This window comes from Oreochromis aureus, linkage group 13 (assembly GCF_013358895.1).
Source record: "Oreochromis aureus strain Israel breed Guangdong linkage group 13, ZZ_aureus, whole genome shotgun sequence".
In the NCBI taxonomy this organism is placed as follows: Eukaryota; Metazoa; Chordata; class Actinopteri; order Cichliformes; family Cichlidae; genus Oreochromis; species Oreochromis aureus.
Genome location: NC_052954.1, coordinates 27,923,126 through 27,940,080, shown reverse-complemented (window position 1 = coordinate 27,940,080; position 16,955 = coordinate 27,923,126). Strand labels below are relative to the sequence as shown.

At 42.3% G+C, this 16,955-nt stretch overlaps 1 protein-coding gene across 5 annotated transcripts in view; it reads left to right on the top strand.

Moving 5' to 3' along the window:
* The window catches only part of ehbp1 (EH domain binding protein 1), a 161,719-nt gene that overhangs the window by 52,122 nt on the left and 92,642 nt on the right, over nt 1–16,955 (top strand). For all 5 annotated transcript variants that reach the window (XM_039621737.1, XM_039621736.1, XM_039621735.1 and 2 more), the window contains 5 exons: nt 2,216–2,397; nt 3,840–3,979; nt 7,744–7,881; nt 8,870–9,131; nt 12,415–12,661. In XM_039621737.1, the coding sequence (XP_039477671.1) occupies nt 2,216–2,397; nt 3,840–3,979; nt 7,744–7,881; nt 8,870–9,131; nt 12,415–12,661 (969 nt within the window). The remainder of the gene's footprint in view (nt 1–2,215; nt 2,398–3,839; nt 3,980–7,743; nt 7,882–8,869; nt 9,132–12,414; nt 12,662–16,955) is intronic.

The window sequence follows — 16,955 nt, the reverse complement described above, 5'->3', positions numbered from 1 at the left end:
TCAGAACAATTTTTTTTCACAAGCTGGTTCTTGCACATTTCTACAAGTCTTATTGTGTTTAATTGGGCCAAGCATCCACCCATCATCCATCCAGGTGAGAGTCACAGAGGCAGTAGTCTAAGCAGCAATCTGCAGACCTCCCTCTCCTCCAGCCTGTCCTGCTTCTGCCCCCAGGGTCTCCTTCTCTTGGATTTGCCCAAAACACCTCATCTAAGAAGCATCCAGGTGGCATCTTAGTCAAATGCCTGAACCACCTCAACTGGCTCCTCTTGACTTGGAAGAGTAGCAGCTCTGAATAACTCAGCTCTTCACCATCTGTGTAAGGTTGAGCCCAGACACTCATTTATACCACTTGTATCCATGATCTTGTTTTTTCTTTTGGAGACCACCAGAGCTTATTTGGCCATAGGTGAGGACAGAAATCAGACCAACGACTAAATCAACAGGTTTGTCTATATGTTTAGCTTTAGCTTTCTTTTCACACAGCAGACCAGTACAGGCCAACCCATCTGCCAGTCTGCTGCTGCAATTCTCTTTATTCATCCCCTACTCTAAAAACATATTTCCAACCCAGAATGGGTACTCCACTCTTTCCCAGCTGAGATCCCAATTCTTATCCCAGACCACTCCAGTGGAGGTTTCCCCTTGATGGAGTCAGCAGGACCACATCATCTGAAAAGACATAGGCTCTCTCACCTCAGAATAGTCTGTCTCAAGCATCAACTTTCCGTATTTGTTTCATTATGTGTTATCAAATTTGTTAGCTTGTAGGTAAAATATAATTTGACATGTGCAAAGTTCATATAAAGTCGTGAAGGCTTGGATTGTCTACTTCAGCGTTTATTGTATCCACTTCTTCAGTATTTCCGGCCACAGTTATTTGCAGTTTGAGTATCACATGTTGGTTCTCATATGGTTGGCCTGTAACACTTTTAATCTCTATTTGGAGCTTACATAGTTTCTCTCTATATTACCAAAAGCTTTACCACTCTGTACTGATACAAATTCTGTGAGTGTGAGTGTGAGAGTGTGTGTGTGAATACCCTGCAGTCCTCAGCGATAAGGCTGAGATTGAGTTTTCCCCACAGAGCCATAGCGTCCAAGGAGTGTGTGTGTGTGTGTGAAGACATCAGGAAACAGGCAATGTAAAGAGCTTGTATCGCTTTATCTAGCCTATCCGCCAGAGTGTATGTGTATATGTATATGTGCTCTCAGACTGGTGTAGTGTGAAAGGGAGCTTGCTGGTTTGCTTTGTTCGGTATTGTGCGCATGAGAGGATGAATCCTCAGGGCTCGATTCACAGCTGAGACAAGTAGGTATTTTTCTGTGGTATAGTTGGATGCAGCTTTTAGACAGCCATGCAGTGAAATGGAGACAAAAAGCGAGAGCAGGCAAAACCAGGCATTTTAAAAAGGAAAGGGAACATGTGCCGTACCACTGCCTGCTGCTTTCATTGTGGCTGACCTGTGAAGGGACGTGTGAGACAGGTTGGTTTTGGTGCTAAGATCAGTGCCTTCTCCCCTGCAAATAGGGAAAAAAACATTTAACCAGGAAACACTGCAGTTTCACATTACAAAAACAGAATCAGTTAAAAGAGAGGAGGCACAAGAGATCCGAGAGGGGCATGGTATGTCAGTGGTATCAACACAGCAAGGAGGTGAAACAGCCTGATATTCACTGACAGCATGGTGCTTCCATAGCAGGCAAAACCCATCAGTTTTTGTTGGAGGGAGGGCAGACAAAAGGCTGGAACATCCCCAACTGTTTAGTTTCCATATCTAGCAGTCAGTGACAAGGCTTTCCGGCAGTTCTTATTTTTAACACACGGTCCTCTGGTGAGCAGCTTGCATTCACACACACACACACAGGGCCATGTCACTGATTGTATAACTCTTATCACCTGGTCTGTGGCATATTCCCAAATTCCAATTTGACTGCTAGCCCCTGGCCCAGAGCCCATCTCTGAAAAGAAGTACAGCAAAAATGGCTTCGGCGCGGACCTTTGATAGGAAATATCAGGAAGGATTTTACAGCAGAATTCACAATGAGGAATTCAGGAGGGACCCACTTCTAGCTTCTTCTGGATTTATATAAACCTGACACTGTGATGAGCCATCAGTTTAACCCTCTCCCAGCACTTTATTAAAGTTTCAAAACAATTAAAGGTTGAGTTTAATTTTTTTTTTTTTTTTTCTTAAATTCTGTCTGTCCACAGGAGTCTCCATCAGGGCGGAGGAAGGCCTTGGCCACTAGCAGTATAAACATGAAACAATACGCTAGTCCGATGCCCACACAGACAGACGTCAAGCTGAAGTTTAAGCCCCTGTCCAAGAAGGTGGTGTCGGCCACGCTGCAGTTCTCCCTCTCCTGCATTTTCCTCCGCGAGGGAAAGGCCACGTAAGTTTTCGTCTTCTTATAATATTACCCACATCCTTCTGAAGTGGTTACACGTTGCGATATTCAGCAGTGTTCTAAGTTGTTTGTAACCCTCACTAGTTATAACATTAAGTCTGATGCATGTAGGAATAATACCTATCAAATTGGGCCCAAAACCCATGTTCAAGTCTTCCTTGTTCTGTTGCCTTTGCTGGTGTTGAGTTAATCAGTGTGTCGTTTCATTGTATGTTTCAAAAGTCATTTAAGCAAGTACATAGTAATATTAAATTTTGTTGCGCGCTGTCTTTCATCACAAAACTGTTACAGCATTCAACTTTGAATGTCTCACACTAATGACTGATTGGAGCCACAGATATCCACATGACTCTTTTACATTGGTCACAATTAATTTTGGACAGTCTGGCTTTATTAGGCTGTAATTTAGAGTCTAGTGATGAAAACATTTTTTTTATCCACTGAAGGGTATGGAAAGATATCAAAAAAAAGTAATAAAGTTGCCAAGTTTGCAGCAAAGAGGACAAGTAAAGCTGTTGATAATCCCTGTTGTGAGTAAGAGAGTAGCCATTTGTAGTAATTTGTTTTACCCTTTGCAAACCAGTAACAGATGCTTGGTATAAAAGTCTAGCTAATACCCTTTTTATGTCACTTCTAACCAGAGGTGACTGAAAATCTAAATTTTCATTGTTAGTCTGTTAGAGGGTGAAATTTTGCTGTTTGTTCTGTTTATCAGTTTAATTTATAGGTACACACACACACAAAGACACTTGTCAATCATTTTAAGATATTGAACCACCATCTTTCATTTGAAGACATGCTTTCAGTCCGTGTTTTCTGTTTGTTATTCATTTTAATTTGATGGCAGCAACTTTCATTTAAAGATACCCCTCCCCACACACACAAACACATATACACTGAGCATGAGCAAAGCGGCGAGGCCTTTGTTGTGTCGCGGATGGCGGGTCGATGGCGCGTAACCCTTGTTAACCCTTCGGGGAATGATGTCGACCACACACAAACAAACTCCATCACAGCAGTTCAAATGAGCCCATGGGCCTGGGAAACACCAAACACAAAGAACAGAGAGGAGAATACAGCGATTATGATGGAGCGGTGGTATCGAGCGACTGTGGGGAGGGGGGGAGCACAGACGACTACATAAAATACAAGAAATGATGTAGAAATGCATCAGTGGGGCAGAGGCTGGAGTCAAAACCAAGCTTTAAAGAAGCTTTAAAATGTGAGGGAGGGGTGTTGAAGTTTAGGTGTAAAAATGGTCGTCTGGAGTGAAGAAATGATTGAAAGAGATGGATTCTAAATGTATGTGGGGTGTTTAGGTTAAATTGTGCTATCTGTTTTGAAGTTTTTCAGCTGCATGTAAACATGTATTTCTCTATCTATGTATATAAATTGGGTTGGGGTTTTTTTTGGCTGGTGGGGTCCAGTGATGAGGACATGCAGAGCCTGGCCAGCCTGATGAGCATGAAACAGGCAGACATTGGCAACCTGGATGACTTTGAGGAGGAGAATGAGGAGGATGAGGAGAACAGGGTCAACCAGGAGGAGAAAGCTGCCAAGATCACAGGTAAAACACTGGAGAAGCACTTTTTTATTTGGCTTTGTAAGATCACAGATTTATCTGCTGAAAGTCATTGAAGAGTCTTTTGGTCATTTGATCAAAATCCCCAAAACGCCCGAAATTTCCCAGACTTCCTGAAGAATAAGCGCAGGACCCAGGCTTCATTTGGGGCATTTACTTTGCTTCTTGGTTTCTTTGTTTTCCCCACCTGTGTGTGTGTGTGTGTGTGTGTGTGTGTGTGTGTGTGTGTGTGTGTGTGTTGCTACAAATATGAAAGTGAGAGTTTGTAAATTCATGAGCTTTATTTGCCGTGTATTGTCTGCTTCAGGGCGTTTTCTGTTGCTTTGACTTTCCCACATCCTTGTTACCCCTCGTTCCCCTCGTCTTGTATTGGTCGCACTGGCAGACTGACGGTGGCTTGGCTCCTTCCTTACATACATGATTCATTCTACGGTCGCATGTACGGGCCGCGCTGCTTCCTGCTTTGCTTAATCCAACTTTTCAAAGCGCCACCTCTTCATGTTAAGCTTCATGCTTTCTCTCCTTTCTTTTTCCTGCTCTTCATCTCATTTATATGTATATGCATTGAGCGTCTACAGCTACGCTTCACTAGCACACATCTCTGAATCAAAGGACGGGCCGGGCTGCCAAAACTCGCTGCTATCATATTCTTGCCTGAATGGTACCTCCGGAGCAAGCCAGCAAGCAGCCCCAGCAATACTAACACTAGGCTAACCAACGCATACGCTGTAAAACACATGTTCTCTTTTGTCTTTTTATATGCTATATGTAAATTATGAAACCTCAGTAAACCTCTGTGTGTGTGTGTGTGTGTGTGTATGTGTGTTTATATAGGCTTGTTAGTCATTGTTCAGTATTACCTCTTTACTTATCAATCTGGAACCTGAAGCTCTGGAGGCGTGTCAGAAATGTTATTTTAAAGTAGATATATGAAGTTTTTTCTTCTTAGCTTTTGGCTCTGTGCATGCATTTAGCACTGCAGTGCTGATGCAGTGTTTCCCACAGAACACTGTTTCCTCTGCAAATACTTTATAACTGAGCAATAGTGAGTCTCTACTCCTGGGGATAACCACCTTTTTCCCCATCTTGGATGGCAGTGAGCGATGGCAGTCGTTGTTCTGCTCTGCAGCCTTCAGGAGTTTGACATGTTGGTACATGAACCAGTTCTCCATATGCTGCCAGCTCTGGTTACAGTGCAGAAGAAAGACTGACTTACTCAGACCAGCTGGAGTCTAAGACACCGGGTAGGGCATGTTCAACCCCGGGAGAAGAGACTGTAGAAATGGCTGAATGATATCCACCTCCAAGTGTACACTTTACAGAGAGTCTATGGGAACACCACAGTCTGCTTTTGGTGATGATATAATGATGCTTTTTCCAGCTCCAAGCTTCTCCAGCGTTGAATGAGGCTCTGTCCTTTTTAATGTGCTGCAGTGCTTCAGTTCTTGTTTTTGGACCCGACCCCCCCCCCCAAAAAAACTTTTTACCCTTCAGAAAAGATTCTGGCGTTGAGATTAAGTTTAGTATCAGGACAAATCTGGACTGTTTTCAACTATCAGTAATGTCCCAGCGCTTTGTTTGTTTTTGGGAACTGAAGGAGTGTTTGGACCTGGATATAGCTACTGATATGAAACGTAGCAGGCAACTAGTTGCCCAGCAAAGTTTGAGTAACACAAGACAGGATGAGCTAGCTGTTTATCATTAACAGGCAGTCATAAATATACTTGATTGAGGTGGCCTGCCCAGGTACAGTTGGTGTGGGAAGTTGTGAACTTTATAGTGTAGACCTTACCAGCTAAATGGTTGATAGCAGTCCTATTACTACTAACTAAAGCATGCACATTCACACTAGTGTTCCTCTTTACTAATCTGTTTGTACTTGCAGACTTGTTAGTTATAGAACTGATGATAATATAAACCAAACCAACAGTCTGCACTTAGTTATTGTGCAGTGTAATGTGCGGTGTGGATGTGTGTGGACATTCTGGATGGTGTGTGTTATTTTTGCCTTGTTCACTGCTTTTCTTCCTCCCTCCCTTCCTGTATGGACCTGTCGTTTGCAGAGATAGTAAACCAGTTGAATGCCCTCAGCTGCTTACATGGGGATGATGATGATGATGATGGTGGTGTTCCCAAGCGAGCACGCAAAGCAACAGCTAAGCCTGCTGCTTCTTCCCAAGGTCTTTTTTCACCTTTCTTTCACCCCTCTTCATCCTGTGATTCTTCTTTTATTGTCTTGTGAACATTGTGTTGCCTCTTCCTACCCCTCAGTGTCACGGTTTATATCTACATATTTATTTATTTTTTATATTCCCTCCCATAATGTTCTGTCTCCCCCTCTTCCCCTCTCTCTTTGGCTCTACCCTCCCTTATCCCTTGATCCTTCGTGACATTGGTATTGTAGTCGTGTTGTGGTCGTGTGGTACGATTTATCTTCAATCATGTGGTGACGTGCAGTACGTGGTGTTGTGAACACATCAGTTGGTGTTCATCCTTTTGGTTCCTATTGTTTCTATTATTTGACAATGTGACCTTTCCCACTCTTTTACTGCAATTGGTAGTGAACCAAACCAGGTAAAAAAGAAAAGAAAAGAAAGCTCCCCTTTGTTTTTCTCTTTCAGGTCAAAGAAATATTTGTGTTTTCAAAATAGAATTAATCTTAAGCTAGATGGGAAAAAAAAAAGTTTGACCAATCTGTCTATAAAAACAGAAAACCTACAGTTAATTTAAATTTGGCCACTTCCCCCTACACGCTCGTCTCCTTTTGCACTTCTATGTCAGGTTCAGTGAAGATAGTTGTTTGGCCCCTGGGTCATACCATCAGTGATGTTTCACACCTTGGCTAAATTTAAACAAAGTGTCTTGTTTTTCTTTTTTGCAAGGGCAGAGTTGTAAAACCTTTTCATCTTATTAAAAAATCTCATAAATAAGGGCTTTCCCAGATTGTCTCCTGTGGGCAAATAACTCCAGTCACTGGTTCAGCTGGAAATTACATCCTGTTGGCTAACAGTAATATACAACAAACATAGCTTTGTACTCTCAAGGTTTTCTGAGTTTATTTGGGGTCTTCCAACATTCTTCTGTGTGGATAGGAATAGTCACAAACCGTCACACAGATTTAAACACACACTCTTGGACATGTGCACTTGTCATGGCCTAAAATTGGCCATGAATGTTGTCAGTTAAGTGCTGTTCCTCTTATCAGCCATCACCACTTCACGTAGCCACACTACATATAGACCCAGGACACGTATCTCACAGCACAGTTTTTCTTTATACTAGTTCAGATTTTCATGTTTCTCAGCAACATTTCTTGGCATCTACCTCAGGCACATTTACACTCTTTTCAAACTGACCCACACCCTGGCAGCATGCGATTGAACTACAGTGAGTATAGTGAAGATAAAGTACACAAGTACCCCCTCCAGCTGGGAATTCCATAGCAACACCATGCTTTCGCCACAGTCTCCCACAGTCTCCCACAGTAACACTCCATACCACACAAATTTTCCCAGAATGCCACTGTTGTATATGCCCTGAAGAAGGATGAAATGGTTGAGGAACAAAGGCGTTTAGGCAGTGCTCCCCAGCAAGCGGGATTTCTTATCCAAGACTGAATGGTTCACTCCGAAGTGCAGATTTTGATGCATTTGGCTTTGTGGCTGTTTGGTCATTGCATTTTGTTGTGTAGCTGTTTTGACTCTGTAGTTTAATTTAAAATGACTTTTTATTGAACTCTTTGGCAACAGAGCTGATTAACAAGCTGAACTTCCTGGAAGACGAGGATCAGGATACGGCTCCTGCAATGAACAACAATCCTTTTGATGAGCCCGATGTCGACCTTCATCCCAACCATCTCAACCCATTTGATGATCCTGATGAGGAAGGTATGTGCAGCTTTGCCAGCTTCTGAGGAAAATGCACTCATCTTCATTTAAATATATAATAATTGTAATAACTTGTATATCGTGACTGGCTCTGGTTGCGATGTTCTTGATGTTGCTTTGGGAAAAGTCTTTGGGATGATGAGCAGTGTGGTTTTAAGGTTCTGATGTCCAAATACCGTGAATGTGTATAATCCTCTGTAACTGTATCAGGCTTCAATGCTTTCAGTCAGACACCTAAACCAATATTTTTGTCTGACCACCTGAGTGGACAGGTATTTGTTTTTGAGTGTCACGCTCTCACACACATAAAAGCACACCTTTGCTGCCTATTTGCTTACTTAAGTTGTCTTTGATCTGATCTTCAACCTTAAATCCTGGATTTTACTTTCTCGAGTGCATATATTTATGCATGTACATGTGTTCTTTAATGTCCTTATCATCTTCAACAAAGGTTTACTTATTTTGGGGACTGCTGTTTTAATTCAATAGTGGCTGTGTGTAGGATTTGGTTGTCTTATGTTGGCAGTGAAGGCAGCATGGTTGAGCAGGCACCACTCAGGAGCCCACACAGGGGACCTGGATCCTTAAAATGTTGAAATAACCTAAATATGATCCACACAAGTCAAATAGGCAGTTAACCTCCTAGGACCTGTTATCCAAATATGTGGACATCACATTTTCTGTTGTCTAGACCACAATACTAAATTTTGCTGTATAAGGGCCTGATATCCTCTTCTCAGAAACTACATCAGGTAAAAAGATAATTTGTTTTTACATTCTTCAGGTCCCAATGAGCCCAAATAGCAAAGAGAAATAAAAATGCATGCCAAGAAAGAGTTCCAGTCTTGGGAGGTTAAGGCACATTTATTTTGTTTCTCTCTGCTGTCTATCTCTCCAACATACTGAGATCACAAGCTACCAAAGCTCATGTCAAGTCTAGGAGTAACATGATTTGTTCATGCTGTCAATGCTTTCCGTCCTCTGTCAGAGCCCCCTGCCCAGCCGGTCCTACGGCAGCGGGCTGACGACAGTTCCTTTTACGACCACGACTCCTCAAATCCGTTCAACGAGCCAGATGAGCCAGAGACACAAGCATGTCCAGGGAACCCCTTTGATGAGCCCGACCAGGACACGGACCCTCAGCCAGATCCAGAACCTCCCAAACCCAGGCAGAGGAAAGGTGTCCGGCCCGTTGACATGAGCAAGTACCTGTATGCGGACACTTCTCACAATGAAGAGGAGCTCGACAAGTAAGATTTTGTTATGCATTGGACAATTGTTTCCTCAGTGTATTTACAGTCCTATAACAAATGAAAATGAATGGTCTTTTTTTTTTTCTTTGCATTTGATGACACAGTAACTTTAAATTATGAGGCGTGAACATGCTGTTAAATAAAGAGCATGCACCTTATCCTGTGCTATTTTCCTTTGTTATTTAGAACCAAGTGCATTGCTTTCTAACTCAGGTTGTATATGAAAGATGGAGGTAGACAAAGTGACGAAGCTTTAAGCTTTACTGCAAACTGGACATGTGAGGAGTGGACTTTACTGTGAAGCCAAGGGAATGGCTAAGGGCTTGTGATTAACAAGTCTTTGAGCATGCACGGGTTTGGCTTCCTTTTTGATTCTAATAGTGACCATAAATTACAAAATCAATTTCATGTTTTATTGACCCGAAACCAGTGATTGAGCTTATAAACTGACTGGGAAAGTGTCTACTGTGCTGAAAAAGTGACTATAGGGCCATTTTCCCATAGACTTTTACAACACTGGAAATTGTTGTGCAATCAGAAGAGTCACCCCCTGGTTGCAAATAGAAAGAATGTAGATTTAAGGGTTTCAGATCACTAGCCTCAAGTGGCCATCGGAGGAATTGCACTTTTCTTCATAAGTAGCGATACTTAAAATGCTCAGTTACATTCTCGATTACTGCTGGCAGCCCGAGTCCTGCAGCTCCCCCTCCTTCTAGAGGGGCACTTGTAGGCACAGCTCCCCCCTTCCAAACAGGGCAAAGTGACGAGGCAGCTCTTTCAACAGGAACAAGGGCCCTGTTGTTTCACTGCATTCTTTAACCTTGTCTCCCTCTTCAGTCTTTCCACCCGTCCTCCCCCTCCTCTCCCTCCCATCAACTTGTTGCCCCATACTTTCCCTCTTTCTCCTTCACTTCCTCGTAGACTCTGCTCATTTCTGTTTCACCTTGGAGCTCCTTTACGCCTGCTCTCCACCCCCACCCTCCCATTCCCTCTTCCTTCTTCCTGTTCTGCATCATTTCGGTTCATCAGTGCTGTCAGTTACTTTGTAAAGAAGAAAATGTAAAGATGCTTCTATCTGTTGTTGAAATTAAAGATATGATGAATTTGGCAACGGAGGTGCGGAGCATTTTTTCTTAAGTTTTTTTTTTGGGGGGGGTGCGGGATTTGTTTACTTTTTTTGGTATATGCTGCATTTTATAAGATTTTCATTTTAGTTAAGTTTGGTGGCTGTGTTGTGCAACCATTACTTATAAATATTTATTCTCAGTGGAACTTTCTGAAATTAAAAAAAATGAACAAGAAAAAATTTAGTCATTGAACGCAGCATAAAAAGGTAGCACGTTGTGTATGTGTGAATCTCAGTTTTTACTGAAATGTTAGGCTATTTTATACTTAATAGGCTGTGTCACTTTCTCTAAAAGCTATATATACACTTTATCTTGTGACAGTAAAGGTTGCCAACCTTTAGGGGTTGAATCTTAGCTTCAGAAGGATCCCCACATCAGTGTGAAGTCTTCCCATCAGTGAACTGTTTCACCAATAGTGTGTGACCATCTCCACAAGAGCAGCCGTGCCCAAATTGTCAATGAAAACCCCTTTTGGCCACTGAGCAAAGCCGTCACACAGACAGGCGTATGTTTCACTCCTCTCAGCTGTCCAAAGACAGACAGGAATTGACTGGTGTGTTTCTTTTTCTCTGTCTCTTACATCAGGAGCAGCTCACTGCAGAATAGAAAGTTCAAGAGGGCAGCGCAGTGTTTTGACTGCAGCCCTTTCACATGTCTTTTAGCCAGCGATGGTCTGTTAGACCTTCTCTATAGGCCTGCCTCCTTTTCTTTTCTTCAGTTCCCTCCTTTTTTCCCCCCCTTCTATCACTTTGCAGTAAGACACTGAGTACCTCCAACCTTCTCTTTCAGAGATACCCAGTCAATCAGTTTTTCCTCTCACCCCCTCCTCCTCCTCCATCCAATTCTCTTGTTTGTTTAGGACTGCTTGTTGCATGTTGAGTGAATGTCTTAAGGCCGTGCCCCTGCTTTCATTGCCACCAGCATGCCTGTGTATTGATAACACTGTGGTATGTGTATGTGTATGTGTGTGTGTTTTGGTGCGTGCTTGTGCGTGTGTGTAATGTAGTCGTGCTCTGGCCTGTCTGTCAGTAGTCCACCTTGGGTAGTGAGGATATGAGGTCACACAGTCCTGACCTCAGTGCACCTGCATCTTCTATTAACTTACCACTTTCTGTGTGCTGTTCATTGTGCTGCACCAAACCTTTGTTTCCCTATTAATGAATTTATACATCCAAAGATGTGTTTAAATGGTCCTAATGGTTATTATACGTCATTATAAACAAAATGTTTAATGATTACGCAAAATATATGCATATTTTCTAATATTTTCTTCTGTGCAACAACCTAATTTTACAAGATAAAAAATTAGGTTTTATATCTTATATAGCAGTCTGTCTTTGAGATGGTTTATGTTAACTTTATTGGCATTTTGGAGACTGCCTTTTATCCTTGTGTTGCTGCTGTAAGTCAGGAAATTTAGTTTTATTGTATAGCCCTGAATCACATGTGAAGGTTTGAAGGACTTCGTAGGCAGAAGAGCACATTAAAAACACTAGAAAAAAAGAGAAAAAACAATAAAGTCACTAACATATTAAAACTCAAAAATGAACAAGAAAACAAAAAGAAAATATTTATAAACTTGTATTTAAAAATGAGAATAGGAAGATTTTATATCTGCTCTAAATGTGGCTGAACAGTTAGTGTGGCCATTATAAGTGCTTTTTTTTTCCCCCAGTATAATTCAGATTTATTCATATAGCGCCAAATCACAACAACACAACAACAACCCCAAGGTAAAGATCTTGCAATACTAGAGAAAAAAATCCCAAGATCACAGTATGCCATGTAAGCAACAGTGGGGAGGAAGAAATCCCCTTTTAACAGGAAAAAATCTCCAGCAGCGCTATCCTCCACCCTCCAGTATCCCCAATTCTGCTCTTTGAAGAATATTGTGTGTCTGTTGGTTTAGCTTTTTTTTAATTTATTTTTAAGATCAGGAGGATCTTAAAGTGCGAGTTGGGATGTAACTGTAATATTTAAGACTTTATATACAAGTATGAATATTTTAAATCAATTCTGTAGGATCATCAAAAACAGTGTAGCTCTGCTGTTCTGAATAAGCTCCAGCCTAGTGAAATACTGTTTTACAGCTCATCCTTTTTACAAATTCGATGGATAAATTACATCAATCTCTCTTTTCCCTTCTTTTCCAGATCTAACCCATTCTACGAGCCAAGGACATTGAGCCCTGTGCAGCAGGGTGCTGGTGGCCCCTCACCTGATGTGGCCAGCAGCCAGAAGAGGAGAGCTCCCCCACCCCCGGGCACCAGCCCTGGGCTCGGCCCCAGTCCGCCACCCCACAAACCCACATCTGGCCCTGATGGGGAGAGAGCCCAGCCCGTTGGGCCCAGCCCAGTGGCAGCAGTGATAGGGAGAGAGCTGGCCTCCTCTTCCCCCAAGGTACGCAGTCCTTGCTGGAATGTAATAAACTTTATTTATCCCCATGTGATGCATGTGAAAAATGCAGAAAGAAATACACTGTGGCTGTCTCTGCAGTGTATCTGGTGCTTAATGAAGAATCATTACTTTCTATTTTGAGAAATATACCTTTTTAAAATAAAGCTAATGTATTTATTTGGGTATTCTTCACTATAACATGAATGCACAATTTAAAATTTTGATTTTAACTTTGATTTCATCAACTACTTGTCGGCTTCGCAGACTCTTCAGTTCATTTAATTGCATTTAATTACATTTAATTCAAATCTCTGAGCTTGAACCCCAAAATTCAACAGATCTCGCCTCATGTCTACTTCCTGTCATTCACTCTGGCTCGTCCGTGCAGCATGTTTTATTATAAGTGAGTGAGTTGAAGCATTTTGAATGTGTTGTGTGTGTATGTGTGTGTTTGCAGTAGTGTGTCCACATCCAGTGGTCCTTACATTAGCTTTTTTTCCGCCTGCACAGTCTCATCTCCTGCACCATTCTTTATGCTCATGAAACTCCCCAGCTCCTCATTTGAATATAGGTATTTGTTTATTGGGGTGTTTTCATATGTTTATTTATTTATTTAAATTAGGTAAATCATGGCTGGGTCTAATTAAATGGCTGATGGTCACACACACTCACGGCAGGAGTCAGACCACTGGTGGGGAATGATTGGCTGGGGGTGTGGGGATGAGTGGGGGTTAAAATTGTGAGTGTGTGTGTGTAGGGGCTCAATGAGCCTGTGTAGGGCTTAAACACAGGGGGCTTAACTACAGCAGAACGATCACAAGGGGGTGTTGACCCCCTGTGCCCACGCACACACATACACGCAAACACAGTACAGTTAGTCATACACACACGTAGACACACACAGGTCCCTCCTCCCCATGCAGCTGGCTAGCTGACTGTTTTAGTGTAGCTGGGCGGTGATGCTGGCCGTCCATGTAATTATGGCACAGTGCCTTTATCACCCAGCTGCAGTTGCCTGTGACCATGGGTGAGGGGGCCTAAACCACTTTAATTACCCAAAGCCAGTGGCCTGTGGTGGGCCACACTTCGCCAAGAGATGCCCCTGCCTCTGGAGCTTGGTGTGGAGGGGGCAAGGTGGGGTGTAGAGAATGAATTGTGACTGAAGAGGAGGGGTGAAATGAAGAATATGCTGAGGATAGTGAAGGGTTATAATACGGCAGAAAAGAGAGGGAACATTTCCAGGGAATTGTGGGGAGAGAGTGAGAGAGAGAGAGAGAAATGGGATGTTCACAGTAAACAAGGATAGGGCTACAGGGTTTGTTGACATATACAGCTAGTGTGAATAGGGTTTTTCTTTTCCTCTTATTCACACCCAGCACCATGGTACACACCACAGCCTACACATGGGCTGTGAGATGACCTTTGAATGTATGAAGTCAGGGAGGATTAAGAGGAGACATCCCCACTCTGAGAGGCCAAGACGAAACCAACACATCATAACGCTACGAACGTGCACAGAGTGTAAATGTATGCATGTATCTGTTCTTATAGTTTTCAATGTGCCCAAGGCTCAGTTCTGTCAATATGTACTCGGGCAGTTATAACCTTCCCTCAAAACACAGCTAACCCCCGCCTCTCCCATATAAGACGTCTGCTCTTCATTTATATTTATTTTACCAATGTGGGCAAATTGTGTGTAGGGCTGAGATAAACACACACACAGAATTCAGTTTAATCTCACAATGTGAATAGAAATTGATATCCAGAAAGCCACCATATTCAGTTCTACATTTACAAACCTGCCCTGAAGGGTTAGAATGAGTTTTTCTTTTTTTCTTCTTTTAAAATGAAATCTTGTCTTTGGTAACCGAAAGAGATTTGCTTGTCTCGTATCACCATTACATTTAACACATTTATTTGCTGCAGCAGAGGAACAAGCTTTAAATGGCTGGTCACTCAACAAACAGAAAACGAGTTTAAGGGTCAGCGCCTCGAGCAATGCTTTGGTGAAGATATTTCATAAACCTGTAAAAACCAAGCAAGAGTTCTAACAAGAAAATACAAGCCAACTACAGTCATGGAGAAAGATGTAGCTTTTTCTTGTTTGCATTCACTCCAACAGATTTAGGATTAAACTTTTTCTTGGATGCAGTTTCATCCTCCTTGTCATTGCATTAAAACCAGCCACTTCAGTGCCAGCCTGTGGAAAATCAGGACATCTACATGACATATGGTGTGCGCCCACTTATTCTATACACAGGTATTACACATATTGATTGGATTTACATTAAGAATAATATGAGCTCGGTGCTCTGGATTTTTGCCAGTGAAACACATGGGCTGGCACTAACTCAAGTTCTTATGTAGATTCAGATCTAAGTGCAGCATCTACAGAGGTTCCAGAAGCTTTTGTTTTGTTGCTCATGATGACTAGCGGACAGTAGGTCCCAACAAAACATAATTGAAAAAGGAGGTCTTTGCCTCAATGATTAATTAAAGGTGCCTTATTTTGGGTGATGTTTGTGTTTGAGGAAATCTGAAGGTAGGTCATACCTTGGCAGCAGTGGCACAGGAGATACAGTGGGACATCTGTCAGTGAGAAGGTCGACGGTTCGATGCCAGGCTCCTCTAGTCTGCATGCTGAAGTATTGCTGGGCAAGATACTGAAACCTTAATGCTCCTATCAAAGTGTTAATGTGTGAATTCTAGCGCTTCTAGGAATCTGTGAATAAGGCTTGTAGAAAGAAAGTAATTGAAATGTAGCTACACTTCTCAGTGTTTGGCTCTCTCCACCGTTGTTATTGATGCCAGATTCAGACTACATGATAATAGCTTGATTGTGGCCAAAACCATGGGCGTCTTAAATGACAGCGGATCACTTTATTCTGTATACTGTGTTGTAACTGAAACTTCATCCAGGATGTCTTATGATGTCCAGACAGAAACACCAACATGTCTCTCGAGCTTTGCACAATAAAGCTCGAGAGACATGCACAGTTGTAAAGTTGTACATATGACTGCACGTGAGTCCAGTTTTTACCATGTTGAAAGTTTATATGCACTTGTCATTAGGTCTGAATGCTTAGATGGCTGTCGCGAGTTTGACAGAGAAGTGACCGGGCTTGTTCTTTGACACATGAAGCCGACGCATTAAGATATCGTGAAAATAATGGAAAGGAGAGCATGTCTGAAAGGGGCTTTAGATGCTTCACAGCTCCCATACCAATATGTGATTCCATTGTCCCGTCTAGAGATCCTGAAGTGCGTCAAGTTTAAAGTGTAGCATCTGTGAAGGAGCTGGAAGGATGAAAACATCTGTGGGATTAATTTAAATGAACAGAGGGAGTTCCTGTTGGGCGGGCTGTGAGCTCTGTCTGGTCTGATTCAGTCCATCTCTTTTCCCTCGCTGTAACTCAGTGATCCTCTACTCCTCCTTTTGTTTCATCTCCATCTCTATTCTGTAGTCAGAGCGCTCTACACTTAGATGCTCTGATCTTTGGATTTTCATCAAGTTTCCGCTTCGTGACTTATTTGCCTTATTTTCATATAAAGAAAAGTTGGAGGTTGGATTATGCGTGTGGGCAGAAGTTTGAAAGAAAAAGTTCTGTGTTATCTTAATATTTGCCAAAGAATTTTGGAAACAGTAAGGCATTTTCAACTTTGTGGTTTATCTGTCAATACATTACATCCTGGAACTGGTGTGCGTTTGCAAAAGCTTTTTTTCAGCTGTTCCTTTACTCTATACTGTGTCACCCGTTTCTTTGTATGTCGAGTAATATTTTAAGCATAATCTTACATGAAATCTTTACCACTTTTCCCTTTATTAATTTTTGTTACAAGCACACTCACATTAGACACTAGAGGAATGTTTTCTTTCTCCCCTTCATTTGAAGGGCTTCAGTGATTACCCACGTTAGTCGAAGGGTTCAAATTAAATAGAGTTTTGCAGGTTGTGAGAGCTCCTGTGCCGGGGGGAAGGAAGAGGCCAGAGCTCTCCTTCGTCTCCCACACGTTTTCACAGCCCCTCCTCCTGTTCAGACTACCTCCAAATTGAAATTAGAATAAATTAACATTATTTAATTGAGTTCGCAGAAGGCTGCGATATTTCTTAATTAGCTTTCACCGAGGTTCGCGGCAGGAGAGGACCACATCCGTGCTGTGGAGTGTTTCTGAGGTTACTGTGACGACTGAGGGATGTTTTTGGAGGACAGAGGGGAGCCCAAGAGACAAGGACAGTCATCTCTTGTCTTCTGATCTTTGCCCGTTGCAAGGTCTCTCGTCTTGTTATCATTATATC